Source organism: Bubalus kerabau, chromosome 1 (assembly GCF_029407905.1).
Source record: "Bubalus kerabau isolate K-KA32 ecotype Philippines breed swamp buffalo chromosome 1, PCC_UOA_SB_1v2, whole genome shotgun sequence".
Taxonomy (NCBI): Eukaryota; Metazoa; Chordata; class Mammalia; order Artiodactyla; family Bovidae; genus Bubalus; species Bubalus kerabau.
Genome location: NC_073624.1, coordinates 133,269,072 through 133,287,896, shown reverse-complemented (window position 1 = coordinate 133,287,896; position 18,825 = coordinate 133,269,072). Strand labels below are relative to the sequence as shown.

Genomic DNA, 18,825 nt, shown 5'->3' with positions numbered 1-18,825 from the left:
CCTTTCGCAATGTGGAACCAGTCTGTTATTCCATGTCCAGTTCTAACTGTTGCTTCTTGACCTCCCTTCTCAGGAGGCAGATCAGGTGGTCTGGTATTCCCATCTCTTGAAGAACTTTCCACAGTTTGTTGTGATCAACACAGTCAAAGGCTTTGGCATAGTCAATAAAGCAGAAGTAGATGTATTTGGACCTCTCTTGCTTTTATGATGATCCAACAGATGTTGGCAATTTAATCTCTGGTTCCTCTTTGCAGCCAAAGATGAAGAAGCTCTATACAGTCAGCAAAAACAAGACCAGGAACTGACTGTCGCTCAGATGATGAACTCCTTATTGCCAAATTCAGACTTAAATTGAAGAAAGCAAGGAAAACCACTAGACCATTCAGGTATGACCTAAATCAAATCCCTTATGAATATACACTGGAAGTGACAAATAAATTCAAGGGATTAGATCTGATGGACAGACTGCCTGAAGAACTATGGACAGAGGTTGGTAACACTGTACAGGAGACAGTGATCAAGACCATCCCCAAGAAATGAAAAAGGCAAAATGGTTGTCTGAGGACTTACAAACACCTATGCTATGCAATGAAGAGAAGCAAAAGGCAAAGGAGCAAAGAAAAGATATCCCATTTGAATGCAGAGTTCCAAAGAACAGCAAGGAGAGAGATAAGAAAGCCTTCCTCAGTGATCAATGGCAAAGAGATAGAGGAAAACAATAGAATGGGAAACACTAGAGATCTCTTCAAGAAAATTAGAGATACCAAGGGAGCATTTCATGCAAAGATGGGCACAATAAAGGACAGAAATGGTATGGACCTAACAGAAGCAAAAGATATTAAGAAGGGGTGGTAAGAATACACAGAAGAACTATACAAAAAAGATCTTCATGACTCAGATAACCACGATGGTGTGATCACTCACCTAGAGCCAGACATCCTGGAGTGCGAAGTGGGCCTTAGGAAGCATCACTATGAACAAAACTAGTGGAGGTGAAGGAATTCAAGCTGAGCTATTTCAAATCCTAAAAGATGATGCTATGAAAGTGTTACACTCAATATGTCAGCAAATTTGGAAAACTCGGCAGTGGCCACAGGACTGGAAAAGGTCAGTTTTCATTCCAATCCCAGAGAAAGACAATGCCAAAGAGTGCTCAAATTACTACACAATCTCACTCATCTCACACCCTAGCAAAGTAATGCTCAAAATTCTCCAAGACAGGCTTCAACAGTACATGAACCATGAACTTCCAGATCTTCAAGCTGGATTTAGAAAAGGCAGAGGAACCAGGACCAGGACTGTACTAACTAATCACTGTTCAGTGCCAACCAGCAGAAATAGCTCCTGTTACAAGGAAGCATCTGGCTGGTTCTAGGAAGTTATTAACAGTGTGTGTCCAGGTCTGAAACCCAAAGCCAAGTCATGATTGAAAAGTGAAAGTTGAATAAAATTTAGCATCCTTTTCCTTGTAAGTGGCTTAAATTAACTATAGTTGAACGCATATGCCTTCACTCAGTTAAATTCTAACCTTTCTAGATGATTCAATGCAGGTATAAAAATAAGTCATTGGGTTAAAAGACCTTGCAATTAAAAGAAATCACAGCCTAACTAAATTATTTTAGGTATGCCACCTGGTTTAAACTAAATGGACATCATTTTTCTATTGGCATTGATTTTTGTTTGAATCTGCTCATGAAAGAACTTGAGGTACATGCTTCAGGGAACTATCCCATTCACCATCCTCCAAGGAAGCGTAGATATGAAACTGACAAGAGATTTGGATAGGGGTGAGATGGTATTAATAAAATGAGTACAATAAATGCAGATTTAGTGAGCAAAACTGCTAATTTTTAAAAAACCAAACCCAAATTTATCATTAATATTTGCAAAGAAAGAACATATTCATGTTTCCCACTATTGATGACATTTTCCAACCAAATCCTTCGTTTCGTGATTTTCATTGAGCAGTTCATGTCTTCCTTTGCAAGGTAATAATATTTTTTACTGAAAAATAATAGATGGAACTATTTGAAATTCTAGAAAATGTTTTGGGTCCTTGTTGACAGGGACTTCAAATAAAGACTGTGCTCTGTCATTCTATTGAAACTGTTAAATTCTTAAGGCTAATGAATAGATCCATGTGTCAGTACAATGCCCCTCTTCACAGTTTTGTTAAATAAGAATGTAACTCCACAGACAGACACGGATACTTTGCTTTCTTTTTTTCTAAGCAACCATTTAAACCTACATTCAGAATTTTAATTTCATACTTTTCAGAGTTTCCATCTTTTGAAGTGATATTCTTTTAACACCTCAAAATACATGAAGCCTTCATTACCTGAACACAACTTCTCTATACATTGTTCCTCAGCTTTTAGGATAAAAAATAAATTTTGTTAAAGTTCTAGGAAAATGTGGTAGGTATATAAAAATGAAAACATTTCTATGTTTTGTCTCAAACAACATTCTGCTGTTCCACTTTTCCCCTACATGTGTCTTTCAATGATATGACCACGGATTTTACTCTACAATTTTAGTTTGTCTCTTTTTAAAATGTTTTCAGTTTTCTAATTTGATAGAGGAATAAAAAGAAGCTGAGGGGCTCCCCTGGTGGCTCAGTGGTAAAGAATCTGCCTGCTAGTCCAGGAGATATCAGGGCCATCCTTGATCTGTGAAGATCCCACATGCCACGGAGCAGCTTAGCCAATGCACCACAATTACTGAGTCTGTGCTCAAGAGCCTGTACTATAGAGCCCAGCGGTAACTGAGCCCACATGCCACAATTACTGAAATCCATGTGCCCTAGAGCCTGTGCTCTACAACAACAGAAGCCACTGCAAAGAGAACTCCATGCACTGCAGCTAGAGAGTAGTCCCACTTGCTGCAACTAGAGAAAGCTCATGTAGCAACAAAGACTCCGCACAGCCATAAATAAATAAATAAGAATTTATTTATTTTAAATAAGTGAATTTATTTTAAATAAGTGAATTATTTTCACTTCTCCTGGAGTAAGTAATTCACTAGGAGTTTCTTGGTGTCTCTTGTAATTTTCCAGTGTATGAATTTCCTATTACATTCATGCAAGAGTGCATAAACATGTAACAGTCTATCCGGCCCCCACAGTAAACATTCTAAATGGAGAGCTGTAGAAAAAATAACTGCTTCAATGGAAGAAATTCCTGACATTGGCTAAGTAAGACCTAATATGTCACAATGTGACCCAAAGATATAAAATGTCATTTTTAAAAAATCTAAATGTGGGATGTACTTACTTAGATTTAAAGTTCTAAAGTTTGGTTTAATTTTTTAAAACTTGAAAGATTGAAGAAAAAAGCCACAAATTTAAAAATTAAACAAATGTGACTAACCAAGCATAAAACATACAGAGTAATACACATACAGTAGATGATCCAATGTCTTACCTTCATCATGAATTTCTGTAGGGGCATAAGGAAAAAAGAGAAAATATTAAATACACATTATTTCAAAGACATTTTAAAACCTCCTATTTATAAAGACTATATTGTTGTTAAGTGGAGTAACGTGAATAATAAACAAAAAATATCCACTGTGTTGTCACAACAAAACTCAATGTCAACTACATGCTAGAGAAAAGCCGTAGCAAGCAAAACTCTCTTTTAATATGTTTCTAGATTAGTTCATTCTTTTTCCGTGAAAACATGCTGTTTGACTTTAATGCGTGATTCAATTTACAACATTTCTAAGCATCTCAAAAAAGGTATACTCTTAAAATTATACTCTGAAAATGGTCTAGATTTTTTTTCATCTGTTACATAAAAACGCAGTAATATAAACAGCAACTCAGCTATTTTACTTGAGTAAAATAGTGGATTAGAAACAGGTACAATAGACAATCAATTAATATGCTGTGATGGGCTGCCCATATTTCATGCAAAAAATGACCAAAAGCAATTCCTTAGGCACTACATATTATTATATGTGAATTTCAAAGAAAAAAGTCACACAATTTTTCTTTTTCTCTTGACTCAGCCACCGCTAATGATTTATAACACCCCTTTTTCATCTACAAAATATAACATGTACATATATTCCTTTCTTTTTCTTAAGACTCATAAAGTTTCTTTGACTTCTTATTCCTGGGAGAGATACACAGATGAAAAAGCGTGAAGAAGGAAAAATATTATATTTGACAAGTTAGGGCACAATCTAGTTGCCATGAGCATGGAAGTCCTACAGAGGAAAACACACACATATCCACATTAGTTTTAAAGAAAACAAGGGAAAGTTTTCTAACACAGATGTTAAATACCACACTTGCTTCCCTGAAACATACAGACATGGTAATATGTATATGACTAAATGGCAATTCTATCATGATTGATTCTTTCATTTTCAGTATTATAATTTTAAGGAAAAATTGTAAAGAACCATTTCATTTTCATCTCAGAAAACACAGCCTGTGTAGTTACATTTTTGTAGTTAATATTCATGGCAAATAATATCCTGGAACTTATTTTCCATGTTGAAACTGACTAATCCCATGCCTACAAATGATCACCAGTGATATAGAATATCACTGAGGAATTACAAAAAATCATTTTAAGTCCTAATTCAAAGAAAAACTGCAAAATCAAGTTACAGAACATGGTCTGTAATAGATATTTTCTTCATGAGATTTTTGGTTTTTTTAATTTATCTAAGTTTTGGAGATATTTCTTTCAGAAATGGTCCCAGCTTGTTTTTGTCAGTTATTTAGGTTGAACTACTTCAGAATTGTAGCAAATAGAAAAAAGTGGTCAATTCAGTTTTTGAAGTCTGCTTGTCATAATTTTTGGCTGTGTGTGAAGGCAGCATGAGCAAGCCAGGGAAGAGTAATCTGTATAAATGATTAAATAAAAATGAGCCCTGTAAATAAGCAAAAGCTGAAATAACCACCATACAAAGAGAAAGAAGAACAGATGTAACAGACACACATTATTTTCAAAAGATAAGAACATGAAAGGTTATTTCTGGCATTACTGACATTAACTTTTTGTACAAATCATCTATTGGTTCATTTGGCTTATTTCTTTATGAGATATCCAAAAGGGATCATTCAGGGCAGAAAGAAAGTAAAACACTGTAAAATATAAAGGACAAATATATTATTTTAATCTCAATGTCAATGGCATAAGTATGATAAAAAAGCAACAGAAAAAGAATAAAAATAAAAATTCCTTACAAGTTGAAAATGATAGGAGAAAAAAAAAGAAAATTCATGAATGATAATACTGAAACAAATAGCTTTGATTTAGGTGAAAAGAATTATCATTTTTATGCATGCAGTAAGTATAATTATTTAAGATATAAAATATTAGACAACATATGGAGATGGATGACTATAAAGACAGAGGCCAGGCATGGTGCTTTCTGTCTTAGAAGAAATTTGAGGATGAAAATCAATTCACAGAGAAACACAAAGAGGGAAATTTTAGTTCTTTAGGGTAAAATTCCAAGTGGCAGCAATTCAGTTCCTCAGGTTTAGTTTGATTACTCCAGAATGGACAAGTCAGATGAAGTGTCAAATGTGAGCAAGAGACGGGGACATATTCCCTCTTCCCATTATGCTACATTAACATGAAAACCAGAAAGAGACATAGCAATTCTTACATTTTAACTCAAACAGACATTGCCCTGGGAGTCTAATGGATGATAAAAACAATCAGGAGCCTTTGATCTATAAGCTTATGAAACTTGATCTAGTAGATCTAAAAGCCCTAAGGGATTTTCTTAGCATATGCCAATGAGTACAAGTGGAAAAACAAATCAAACAGCAATACTTTATTCTAAAAATTGCAATCAAATATCAGAGTTCAAGAGAATGCATAATTATATTCAATCTGTTACTGATACAAAAAGACACAGTGATGTACAAAGCTTTTCCACCATAATTATGACTTTCACCTCAACATTGGATTATTTTTAACTCTTATTTTAGTTTTGTGAGATGATAACTGATTACAAAACTTAATACCCTATAAATGGAGTTTTCTTAGTAGTTTTAAAAGAACCTTTACTGAGATGTCTTCTTAAAAATTACACAGGTAAGGGATTAGCAACAAAATTAACATAGGAATATAAAGTGGAAGTGACAAACAGATTCAAGGGATTAGATCTGATAAAGGAGAGCCTGAAGGACGGAGGTTCATGACATTGCAGAGGAAGCAATGATCAAGACCATCCCCAAGAAAAAGAAAAGCAAGAAGGCAAATGGTTCTCTGAGGAGGGCTTACAAATAGCTGAGAAAAGAAGAGAAGCTAAAGGCAAGGAGAAAAGGAAAGATATACCCATTGGAATGCAGAGTTCCAAAGAATAGCAAGGAGAGATAAGAAAGCCTTCCTCAGTGATCAGTGCAAAGAAACAGATGAAATCAATAGAATGGGAAAGACTAGAGATCTCTTCAAGAAAATTGGAGATAGCAAGGGAACATTTCATGCAAAGATGGGAACAATAAAGGACAGAAATGGTATGGACCTAACAGAAGCAGAAGATATTAAGAAGAGGTGGCAAGAATACTCAGAAGAACTGTACAAAAAAGATCTTCACAACCCAGATAACCATGATGGTGTGATCATTCACCTAGAGCCAGACATCCTGGAATGCAAAGTTAAGTGGGCCTTAGGAAGCATCACTACAAACAAAGCTAGTGGAGATGAAGGAATTGAGTTGAGCTATTTCAAATCCTTAAAATGATGCTGTGAAAGTGCTGCACTCAATATGCCAGCAACTTTGGAAAACTCAGCAGTGGTCACAGGAGTGGAAAAGGTCAGTTTTCATTTCAATCTCAAAGAAAGTCAATGCCAAGGAAAGTTCAAACTGTCGCACAATTGCACTCATGTCACACACTAGCAAAGTAATGCTCAAAATTCTCCAAGGCAGGCTTCAACAGTACATGAACTGTGAACTTCCAGATGTTCAAGCTGGTTTTAGAAAAGGCAGAGGAACTAGAGATCAAATTGCCAACATCTGTTGGCTCATCAAAAAAGCAAGAGAGTTCCAGAAAAACATATATTTCTGCTTTATTGACTACACCAAAGCCTTCAACTGTGTGGATCACAACAAACTGCGGAAAATCCTTCAAAAGACAGGAATACCAGACCACCTTACCTGCCTCATGAAACTCTGTATTCAGCAACATACAGAGAAATCTGTATGAAACAACAGTTAAAACTGGACATGGAACTGGTTCCATGCTGGGAAAGGAGTACGTCAAGGCTGTATATTGTCACCCAGCTTATTTAACTTCTATGCAGAGTACATAGAAATGCCAGGCAGGATGAAGCACAAGCTGGAATCAAGATTGCTGGGAGAAATACCAATAACCTCAGACATGTAGATGATTCCATCCTTATGGCAGAATGTGAAGAGGAATTAAAGATCCTCTTGATGAAGATCAAAGAGGAGAATGAAAAAGTTGGCTTAAAACTCAACATTCAAAAAACAAAGACCATGGCATCCAGTCCCATCACTTCATGGCAAATAGATGGGGAAACAATGGAAACAGTGACAGACTTTATTTTTGGGGGCTCCAAAATCCCTGCAGATGGTAACTGTAGCCATGAAACTGAAAGACACTTGCTCCTTGGAAGAAAAGCTATGATAAACCTAGACACTATATTAAAAAGTAGAGACATTACTTTGCCAACAAAGGTCCGTCTAGTCAAGGCTATGGTTTTTCCAGTGGTCATGTATGGATGTGAGAGTTGGACTATAAAGAAAGCTGAGTGTGAAGCATTGACTTGAAACAGCTGTGGAGTATCTATGAGAAAGGTCCTGGAACCCTTCTTAATTTAACCAAGCAGACAGCAGAAGGAACCCTGAGGCAGGCTGGTAGGCAGAGGGTTGAACTGTTTTCTGTTATTCTTCAAGTGACAGAAAAAGGGAACAAATTCTACCTATGACAGCAGACTTTCAAAATTCCTAGAGCAAGTGCATAAGATTTGACCTCTGTGGGTTTTCAAAGAAAGAAATAACTCAGATCTAAAATTTACTGAGACCTACACATAAGTTATAAATTGATTCACTTGCAAAACTAAGCAGCATGATTGTCAGCTCAGTGTTTTCTCCAATACTTTCTCATAACTAGAAAGCAACCACTAACTTAAAGATTTGCAAATAAACATACCAAGAATAAATTTTGAGATGAGAAATTATTATGAAAATGAGAGAGAAAAACTACACAGCAAGGCAGGATCAAGAAAGCAACCAAATGCACGGAGGAAAAATGGGAATACATCTAGATGATAGTAAAAAGGGGTTTTATTCATTTACACATTCTATTTCCAAAGGAATTAAAGTTTCTTGAGTGGTTGGTTTAAGAGATACTGGTTTGGATACAGCACAGAAATACTGGAATATAAGTGAAGGGATAAAAAGATGAGAGAGGGACTCATCTTAGGATGGCTGATCTTGGGGAAGGAGCACAAAAAGGTGAAACACACATTCTTAGAAAGAAACAGGCTTCCATTTCCAAGATAAGAATTTGGATCAGAACTTTAACTACAGGCAAAGAAGAGAAGACATTGCAAAAGGAAAGGATTGAACAAAATTAGTAATAGGCTAGTTATGAAGAAACAGATGAAGAATTAAAATTATTTCCAGAGTTATAACATCGAATTAGTAGTTCTCCAAAATCCACACAAGGGTGTCATCATCAGGGAAATGGTAAATTTAATAAACAAAACTTCCCTTAAATAAAGGGCTGAAATAAATGAAAAAAGAGCAAAGAATCACACACACACACAAAAGCAGGTGGACATATGACTGGGAAACAACTGAAAGGCTACTGAAAAGACAGCAAAGGTCTCAAAATGTTGCCTCAGAGAAAAGCATCCCAGAATTAAGAAAAACAATAAAAATAAAAGGAAGCCATCAGTTAATCCAATCTTAGCTGATTCATCATATTAAGTCACAGAGCAAAGAACAAAACAATACAACAATGAATGGCCTCACTGTTTTGCTCATTTGGGAAAAAAGTGGATCCAGAATGTCAGTGGTGGAAAAGGAGATTCTATTTTCTACTCAGAATCACAGGGAGTTCAGAATTAGAAGGCTCTTTCCCTGTCTGCCTGCCTCCCTTCTTTCCCTCTCTTTGTCAACAGTTGAAGAAACTGAAACCAACAGTAATAACATAATTTGGTCACATTACACACTTTGTCACTCTGTTGGTCTCCAAACTTATCCTCCAGATTCCTGGCAACTGTTAAATTTCCTTGTGATATTTTATCATTCACCTTCACTTTTTAAGATTGTATGAATATTTAAAAAGTCTTTTTCTATAGGACATGGAAAAATATGAGCTAAACAATAAGAACTTAAGGCTAAATGGTCAAGATTTTTCAGTAAAAGATATACAATATTAATAATACAAGTCTTCCTGTTGGCCAGAAAGTCTTCCTTTCGACGATCATAATAACAAAGCCAATTATATAGAGATGATAATGTTCACACTAGCAAGTAATGCTCAAAATTCTTCAGGCTTCAACAGTATGTGAACCATGAACTTCCAGATGTTCAGGTTGGATTTAGAAAAGGCAGAGGAACCTGAGATCAAATTGCCAACATCTGTTGAATCATCATAAAAGCAAGAGAGGTCCAGAAAAGCATCAACTTCTGCTTTATTGACTACACCAAAGCCTTTGACTATGTCTATCACTATAAACTGTGGAAAATTCTTCACGAGATGGGAACACCAGACCACCTGACCTGCTTCCTGAGAACTGTGTATGCAGGTCAAGAAGCAGCAGTTATAACTAGACATGGAACAACAGACTGGTTCCAAATAGGGGAAGGAGTAAGTCAAGGCTGTATATTGTCACCCTGCTTATTTAACTTATATGTAGAGTACATCATGTGAAATGCTGGGTTGGATGAAGCACAAGCTGGAATCAAGATTGCCGGGAGAAAGTTCAATAACCTCAGACATGCAGATGACACCACCCTTATGGCTGAAAGCAAAGAACTAAAGAGCCTCTTGATGAAAGTGAAAGAGGAGAGTGAAAAAGTAGGCTTAAAACTCAACATTCAGAAAACGAAGATCATGGCATCTGGTCCCATCACTTCATGGCAAATAGATGGGGAAACAGTGACAGACTTTATTTTCTTGGGCTCCAAAATCACTGCAGATGGTGACTACAGCCATGAAATTCAAAGATGCTTGCTCCTTGGAAGAAAAGCTATGTCCAAACTAGACAGCATATTAAAAAGCAGAGACATTACTTTGCCGACAAATTCCATCTAGTCAAAGTTATGGTCTTTCCAGTAGTCATGTATGGTTGTAAGAGCTGGACTATGAAGAGGGCTGAGCACTGAAGAGTTGATGCTTTTGAACTGTGGTGTTGGAGAAGACTCTTGAGAATTCCTTGGACTGCAGGGAGATCCAACCAGTCCATCCTAAAGGAGATCAGTCCTGAATATTCACTGGAAGGACTGATGCTGAAGCTGAAACTCCAATACTTTAGCCACTTGATGTGAAGAATAGACTTACGGGAAAAGACCCGGATGGTCAGAAAGATTAAAGGCAGGGGGAGAAGGGGATGACAGAAGATGAGATGGTTGGATGGCATCACCAACTCGATGGACATGAGTTTGAGCAAGCTCAGGTAGAGTTGGTGATGGACAGGGAACCCTGGGGTGCTGTAGTCCATGGGGTCAAAAAGAGTCCAACACGATTGAGTGACTGAAATGAAATGAATGTTCTAGTAATAGAGAATATTTGAATAGATCCCATTTTCAAAGAAACAAAACTAGAAATTTAGAAAGTTCCAACTGAAGACTGGTAAAATACGTATTAATTACAACATGGCAGTTACTTTGAATACTAATAGTACCAGCCATACCAGGAAGCCAAACAAAAAGATTAGAGGCAACAGCAAACATGCAGCCATTCAGATCACAATCTCTTAGAAAACACATACCCATTTTTCCACATCAACCTTCTGTGGAAAGAAAAAGCCAAGATAAATAATAAGCAAACAAATAAAAAGCTAGCAAGGTTTTAATTAGTGTCACTTAAATAAACTGAAATGTAGTCCCTGCACCAAAACCTATCTCCAATTCTGAAGGACAGGTAACAGTATTCAAACTTTTAATTTACAGCATTTAATCTCAAGCAAACAAAAAAATTTCAATTCAGTTAGTTATCAGAACTTCAAAAGGCTTTGGGCTGAATATGTACCAGGTACATGAAATAAAAATAACCTAATTTATTCAAAAGCAAATGCAAACATTTATCACATTCTCAAACCTACAAACCTTTGATTCAGGAACCACTGTTCTCCTCTAACTAAAAGAATCTATTTAATAAAAAAGATCCATTTAGAAATACAGCATCTAACTACACATCTCTGATATAATAAAATCTCTTAGCCAAATCTTTCCACTCTTATATAAAAATTCACAACATAACAAATGGTATATGCTGCCAAATAATTCTGAAACTGCACCAAAATATTATTTAAAACATATTTATTAATGAATGTATGTTAGTCTCAACCATTATGTGACTCTTTAAAAAATAAGTGAATATAATTATATCCAAAGTGTAAAACAGAACAAATCACAAAGCCATATCTTAACAAAAACTGCCTGCTCCTGCTCAATCCATCAGAATTTTAAAATCTCAACACTCTCAGCTTAAAGGTTAAGTTTCCATAACCAACCTCCCTTCTTTAGCACATATGATTGGTAATCAGTGAAACTTGAGGTGTGCTTCAAACTCCTCATTCATTTAAGTTTATTTGCAATTTCTTTCCTTAGAAAATTCACTAATTGAGTCAAAAGCTCACACTACCTAGACAGGAAGATTTGCCATAACTAAGAACCTCCATTCCTTAGTAAACAAGCTTCAAGAAGGAAATGTGCATAATATTCATATACATACTAAATATTTTTAAATGTTATAAAGTGATATAAAAGTATCAACCTAAGTATACAGGTAGGATTGTTTTGAAGGCCCAGTGAAATTCAATAGATTCAACAGATTACTTGTAACAGAGCATTCTGGCTTCTTCAATAATTTACTTCATCTTCAGAAAAATCTCTTCTAAGCCTACTCCCAACCTTTGAACTTAAGAATACATTGTTATTTAAGAACGAACACTTTACTGAATGGAAAGTCCTGGTTTTCACTATATACTTTCAAGATATCTAGCTGTTATCTAAAGTTCAAGCCCTTATTTGAAGCTTGAAACCTATTAGAATAATGAATATATTTCTTTAGATCCTGAGTCACAGGAAATCAATCTAATCATGGCAAGTATAATGTAATTATTACTCTTTTCTACCTTTAAAAGAACAAATTCTTATATTTATTCCTTTCATGAAAAATAAGGAAACCTGAAATGATTTCCCTTTCATGTTTACCAGGAAAATAGGATATGTCATATTTTTCAATGATTAACAAAGACACTGCATTATCCCATCATGATTGTCACATCTCAGTTTTAACACACACACACACACACACACACACTTGCATCAGCACAAAGATAAAGTGCTGTGGGATTTTTCTAGAAGAAAGAGAACCTGTAATCAAGAGTCATAGTTACTAGTTATTAATAATAAACAGTCTTTAAAGATCTATATTATAAAACAGAAAATGTCTCTTAAGAAGCAGGAATTAGTTAGCAATAATATAACAGACCCAGTATCCAAATAGCCAAAGAAAGGCATAGCAATAGCATGTGCTGGGGGTGAAATTTCAGCTAAACATAAAAGACAAGACAAATGATCCAGAGTTAAAAGACTGATAAAGTGCAAAAGTTGTACCTATGCATAAGTGATGCAGAGAGATTTCATGACACTTATGAATGTTAATAAGAACTATTTAATTAAATGCCTATTAACAGAGAAAAATAGAATGATTTATATGGAGCTCATCAAGGAAGGAAAATATAAAGCACACAATGAACCAATTTTATAGTTTAAACAATTACCAAATCCATAAAGCACATAAGATAAATGAATATTCCAATAATTTTTTATCCAAGTATGTGGGATTTTTTAAAAATATATCAACTCCATTAATTTAGAGAAAATAAATATTTTACCATCTGTAGAAAGCTGCCTTACATATTTTAAGACCAAAAATGAGCAATCTTATTTTCAAATAAAAACAAAATTTCCATTAAAGAAAATAAACAGTCATTTAAGGAACAGCTTGATTTAGCAAAAAGGACATAAGTTAAGAATATAATACAAAAGTAGTTAAATCTAAATTTTATTATAGCATCATACAAAAGCTGAAACATCCATGTGACATCTCCATTTTTGTATTTATATTTTAGTCGATATGTACAATTAGCATGTTTCAATAATTTGATATATGTTCAATGAACATATAAATTATAAATTAGGGTACATAAATATGAACTATTCAATAATCTACAAAAACAAATTTGGTTGATTCTTCCAAGTTGCTTAACTTATTTTACTGTTTAAGGTAAAAAATGTTATTATTACTAAACCGATAGGTCATATAGTTAGAAGTTATTATGTGCCAGACTTTGAGCTAAACACTTTAATGTAACCTTACTGCCCGCATTTTATACATGAGGAAAGAAATGACATACAAATGTGTTACAAATTTTCCTCAACAACAACAAAGTTGTTGGAAAAAAATGATTGGACTTGATCTTGAAATTGGGTTTTTAACTTTAAAGGCGCATTCTCCTAAGCACTTCTTTGTAGACCAATACCAAGGTACCTCATCTTTTTGCTTATCTTTTGCTTCAAACTTTTAGTCTCTATCTAATTTGGAATTTTTTACCCGGTATCTGTTATGGTTAAGTGTCACCTAAATACAATGTGTTAACATCAAGATAAGAGAATGTAAAATGAACCTAGAGATTCTTATGATATCAAATATTTTACTTAGTTTCAGTTATTCAAACGGCAGGTCTGCTTTTTCACCTAGATAAAGTTCACCTGGATAATTGCAACACAACAATAAAACATCTATCATGAATATAACATTTTTAATATCAAGGTATAACATAAGAAAAGTATTTGAAATATTTAATACATGCCTGCAATCCATTACCCTTTTTAAAAATAGACAAACGTGAAAAACAAAAAACTACCCTATAAATAATTCTCCACTGCACATGTTTATTATTAAGATTGAGAAGAAGAACATGAGAAATTTGCACAGTGTGTTCAAGGATTCAAAATTCAATAAAGTCATTTCAATTTTTTAAAGTAAAATTACAGTTTGGAGGGCCCACATTTTTAATAAATATAACAAATTCAGAAAAATATATAAATCCTTAATATATAACTTCATAAAACTTTCAGTTCAGTTCAGTCGCTCAGTCATGTCCGACTCTTTGTGACCCCATGAATCGTAGCACACCAGGCTTACTTCATAAAATATATAACTTTATAAAACTTCAAGTCAATAAAAAAATCCATGTAATCATCACCCAGATCTAATAATAGGACAGAACCTACAACCCAGATGCTGCCTTCATGCCCTCTCCAAAGGCAACTACTATTCTATTACCATTGATTATTTTTCTAATTTGGAAATACAGCCTGTGTTCTCTTTTTATCTAGCTTCTTTAGCTGTCATTAGGTCTCTAAGATTCATCATGGTGTCACATGTAGTGGTAAGTAATTCATTTTCTCTGCTTATAATATTCCACCATATGAATATGTCACAATTTATTTACCCATTCAACAGTTGAATGGGCTTCCCTTGCGGCTCAGCTGTTAAAGAAACCACCTGCAAGGCAGGAGACCTGGGTTCGATCCCTGAGTTGGGAAGATCCCCTGCAGAAGGGAATGGCTACCCACTCCAGTATTCTGGCCTGGACAATTCCATACACTATATAGTTCACGGGGTTGCAAAGAGCAGGACATGACTTAGTGACCTTGACTCACTGAACAGTTGAACATTTGGGTTGTGTCCTGCTTGGAGCTATTACAAAAAATTTTGTGGTGAACATTCTTATACTTATCTTTTGGTGAATATAGGAAAAAAAAAAATATATATATATATATCTCCACTGGTATAGACCAAGAGTGGAATTTGTTGATCATAGATTTATAAATGTTTAGCTATAGTTGATACAGCCAAAGAGATTTCCAAAATGGTGGCATGCATTTAATTCTCATCAGAAGTATATTAGTTTCACTTGCTCCCCGTCTTGCCAATACTTGGTATTACTAGTCTTTTCAATTTTAGCTCTTCTGGGGAATGTGATACCTCATCACAGTTTTCAGCTGCATTTCCCTGCCATTTGATGAAGCACTTTTTCATATGCTTTGGAAATTTGCAACATCTCCATAGTGAAATATTTGTTCAAGTCTTTTACCCATTTTTTGCTATTAGTTGATCTGTTTTTGTTCTTACTTATTTGTCAGAACAGTTTATGCTTTCCAGATATCCTCTCCACGTCTGTGTCCTGTCTTTTCCATTTTTTAATGGTAACTCTGAAGACAGACATTCTTAGTTTGGGCATAATTTCTGAATCTTTTCCTTCATTGCTGGTGCTTTTTGTCCTGAAAAGACCCTTCTACATTATTTTTGAGACAATTCATTATCTTAACTCTTACCTGAGACCTACAATCTGTTTCATATTGATCTGGGGAGTATATGGTTCTATGGAAAGAATTTAGATTCATTTTCCCTTCATTTATCTCTTCAACTGACCTGATTATTTTTAACAAAAAGATAATTCTTGAGCCCACTGCACTGCACTGCCACCTCCGTCATAAGTCAAGCTACTAACCTGTAGAGGTACTGATGAACTCTATTCTATTCTGGCCTATTTTTCTACTCCTGGTATCGTAACCACTATTCCATCAAAATAATTTTTGATATCTGGTAGCCAAAGGCTCCAATTTTGTTCTTCAACATTACATTTGTTAATATTGACCCTCTTTACTTCCTGTAATATGAGAACAGACTTACAAATTTTCATGTACACAAAAAGGAAACCTGTTGGGATTTTGATTTTGCTTGCACTGGTTAACTGATAAACTTAGAACTGCCATCTTTATAATATACTGCCTTCCAACATCGTACATTCCTCTTTATTTTAGGTCGTCTTTAGTTTCCTTCAAAATGTTTTTCAATTTTCAATAGAAAGGTTTGCACATCTTTCATTATAATTATTCTGAGGTACATGATGTGGAATTATACTAAGATAAATGAACTCATTTTGAAATTTTTATTTTTGCTAATATATAAAAGGTAGCTGAAAATTTATACTGAGTTCTAACTTTGCTAAATACACTTTTTAATTCCAAAAGTGCCTACCATCATTCCTTTATTATACTAAAATAATTCAATATTTCACTGGTATTCCATTTTAGTTTCTATCAGATTAAAGAGTTTCTTACCTTACAAATTTACTGTTTGCAACAAATTACTTACATTTTAAATGTTTTGAAGGTATCAACTAAAATACACAATCTTTCCCTTTTCGTCTTTTAATATGGTCAAAGACATTAATCGGTTTTGTGGATACATTAACTACTTTTGAATCCCATGTTAGATATAATATGCTATAGATTTTATATATCCATAAATTTGATTTACTAGTATTTTACAGAGGATTTCTGAGTCTATTACTTTGATGAATATAAACGTATAACAACTTTTTTCTGGCAAGATCTTTCTTATAGTTTAGGACCATAGCCTTGTTGACATCATATAATTAGTTGAGAAGGATTCTGAAACAGGTTAAGATTAAGATTATCGCTCTCTCAAATGTTTTTTAGAATTGACCAGAGAAGCCATCTGGGTCTGGACTTCTTCATGGTGATGTGAATTTTAATAGTACTTATTTTTTCTAATATTTTAAATCTGAGATATAATTGACATAACTTTATATTAAATGAATGATTTTATATTTGCATATACTGTGAAATGATCATTACAATAAATCTAGTTAATATCCATGACCACACATACTTACAATTTTTTTCTTGTAATGAGCACTTTTTAGATCTACTATCTTAACTTTTAAATACAATGTTATTAACTATAGCAAACATGCTGTACATTATGTTTCCAGGGATTACTTACTTTATAACTGGAAGGTTGTATATTTTGACCACATTCACCCATTTTGCCTCTTCCAATACCCTGCCCCTGCAACCACTGTTCTCTGGAACTATGGGGTCAGTTTTTGTGTATGTTTTTCTGATTCCATACAAAAGTGAAATTACAGTTTTCGTCTTTCTCTATTTCACTTGTTCCAGCATAATCCCTTCAAGGTCCATCCATCTTGTCAAAAATTATTTCTTTTGTGGCTGTATAATATTCCACTGTGTGCATATACCACATTTTCTTTATGAATTCAACCACTGGTGTTCACTTAGGTTGTTTCCATGTCTTGGCTACTGAAAATAATGCTGTAATAAATATGGGGAACACATATTTTTCCAAGTTAGTATTTTCCTGTCCTTTGGATAAATACCCAGAAGTGGAATTGCTGGATCATACAATGGCACTCCACTCCAGCACTCTTGCCTGGAAAATCCCATGGACGGAGGAGCCTGGTGGGCTGCAGTCCATGGGGTCGCTAATAGTTGGACACGACTGAGAGACTTCACTTTCACTTTTCACTTTCATGCATTGGAGAAGGAAATGGCAACACACTCCAGTGTTCTTGCCTGGAGAATCCCAGGGACGGGGAGCCTGGTGGGCTGCCGTCTATGGGGTCGCACAGAGTCGGACACGACTGAAGCGACAGCAGCAGCAGCAGCAGCAAAACAGTTCAATTGTAGCTTTTCAAGGATCCTCCGTAATGTTTTCTGCAGTGGATGCATGAATTTACATTCCCACCAACAGTGCACAAGGATTCTCTTCTCTCCACATACTTGTCAACAGTTGGATTTTTTTTATTACAGCCATCCAACAGTCAAAAAATTAGATTTCACCAAAGTTTTGATTTGCATTTCTCTGATGATTAGAGATCTTGAGCATCATTTTATGTACACTTTGGCCTTTATATATCTTTAGGAAAATACCTATTCAGATTCTCTGCCCCTGGTTTAATCAGATTGTTTCATTTTATTATTGAGTTGTATGTGTTCTTTATATATTTTGGATATTAACACCTTATCAGAGATGTAATTTGCAAATATTTCCTCCTATTTCATAGGTTACTTTTTTATTTTGTTCATGATTTCCTTTTCTGTCTGAAAGCTTTTAGGTTTGCTGAAGTCCCAATTGTTGATTTTTGCTTTTGTGGTCTTTGCTTTTGGTATCAAATCCAGAAAACCTTCACCAACACTGATGTCAGGAAGCTTACTGCCTATGTTTTCTTGCAAAAGTTTTATGGTTTCAGGTCATAGAACTTCAAGTCTTTAACCATTATCAATTGAGTTTGTGCATGGTATAAAATAGTGGTCCCTTTTCATTCTTTTGCGAGACTCTGTCCAGTTTTCTCAGTACCATATTTTGAAGAGACTGTCCTTTTCCCACTGTTTACACTGGCACCTTTGTCATTAGTCCATTGGCCATCTATGCATGGATATACTTCTGGGCTCTCTGCTATGTTCCACTGATCTATGTGTATTTTTTGTTTTTTTTGCTAATACCATACTCTTTTCATTACTATAAGCACAGAATATCTTTGCATTTATTTGTTTCTTATTCAATTTCTGTCACCAATGTCATAGTTCTCAGTGTAAAGGCTCTTCACCACTGTGGTTAAATTTATTCCTATTCTTTTTGATCCAGTTGTAAATGGCACTGTTTCTTTAATTTCTTTTTCTGATAGTTTCTATTCGTGTATAGGAATGCAACAAATTTTTGTAAATTGATTTTTTTTAACCTGCAGGCTTACT

General features: G+C 34.8%; 1 protein-coding gene across 1 annotated transcript in view; it reads right to left on the bottom strand.

Annotated features, from left to right (window-relative positions):
- RYR2 (ryanodine receptor 2) overlaps positions 1–18,825 on the bottom strand; it is a 764,447-nt gene that overhangs the window by 495,338 nt on the left and 250,284 nt on the right. Inside the window, exons 6-7 of the mRNA XM_055589046.1 lie at positions 10,938–10,958; positions 3,423–3,437 (exon numbers count right to left, since the gene is read on the bottom strand). Coding sequence (XP_055445021.1) covers positions 3,423–3,437; positions 10,938–10,958 — 36 coding nt within the window. The remainder of the gene's footprint in view (positions 1–3,422; positions 3,438–10,937; positions 10,959–18,825) is intronic.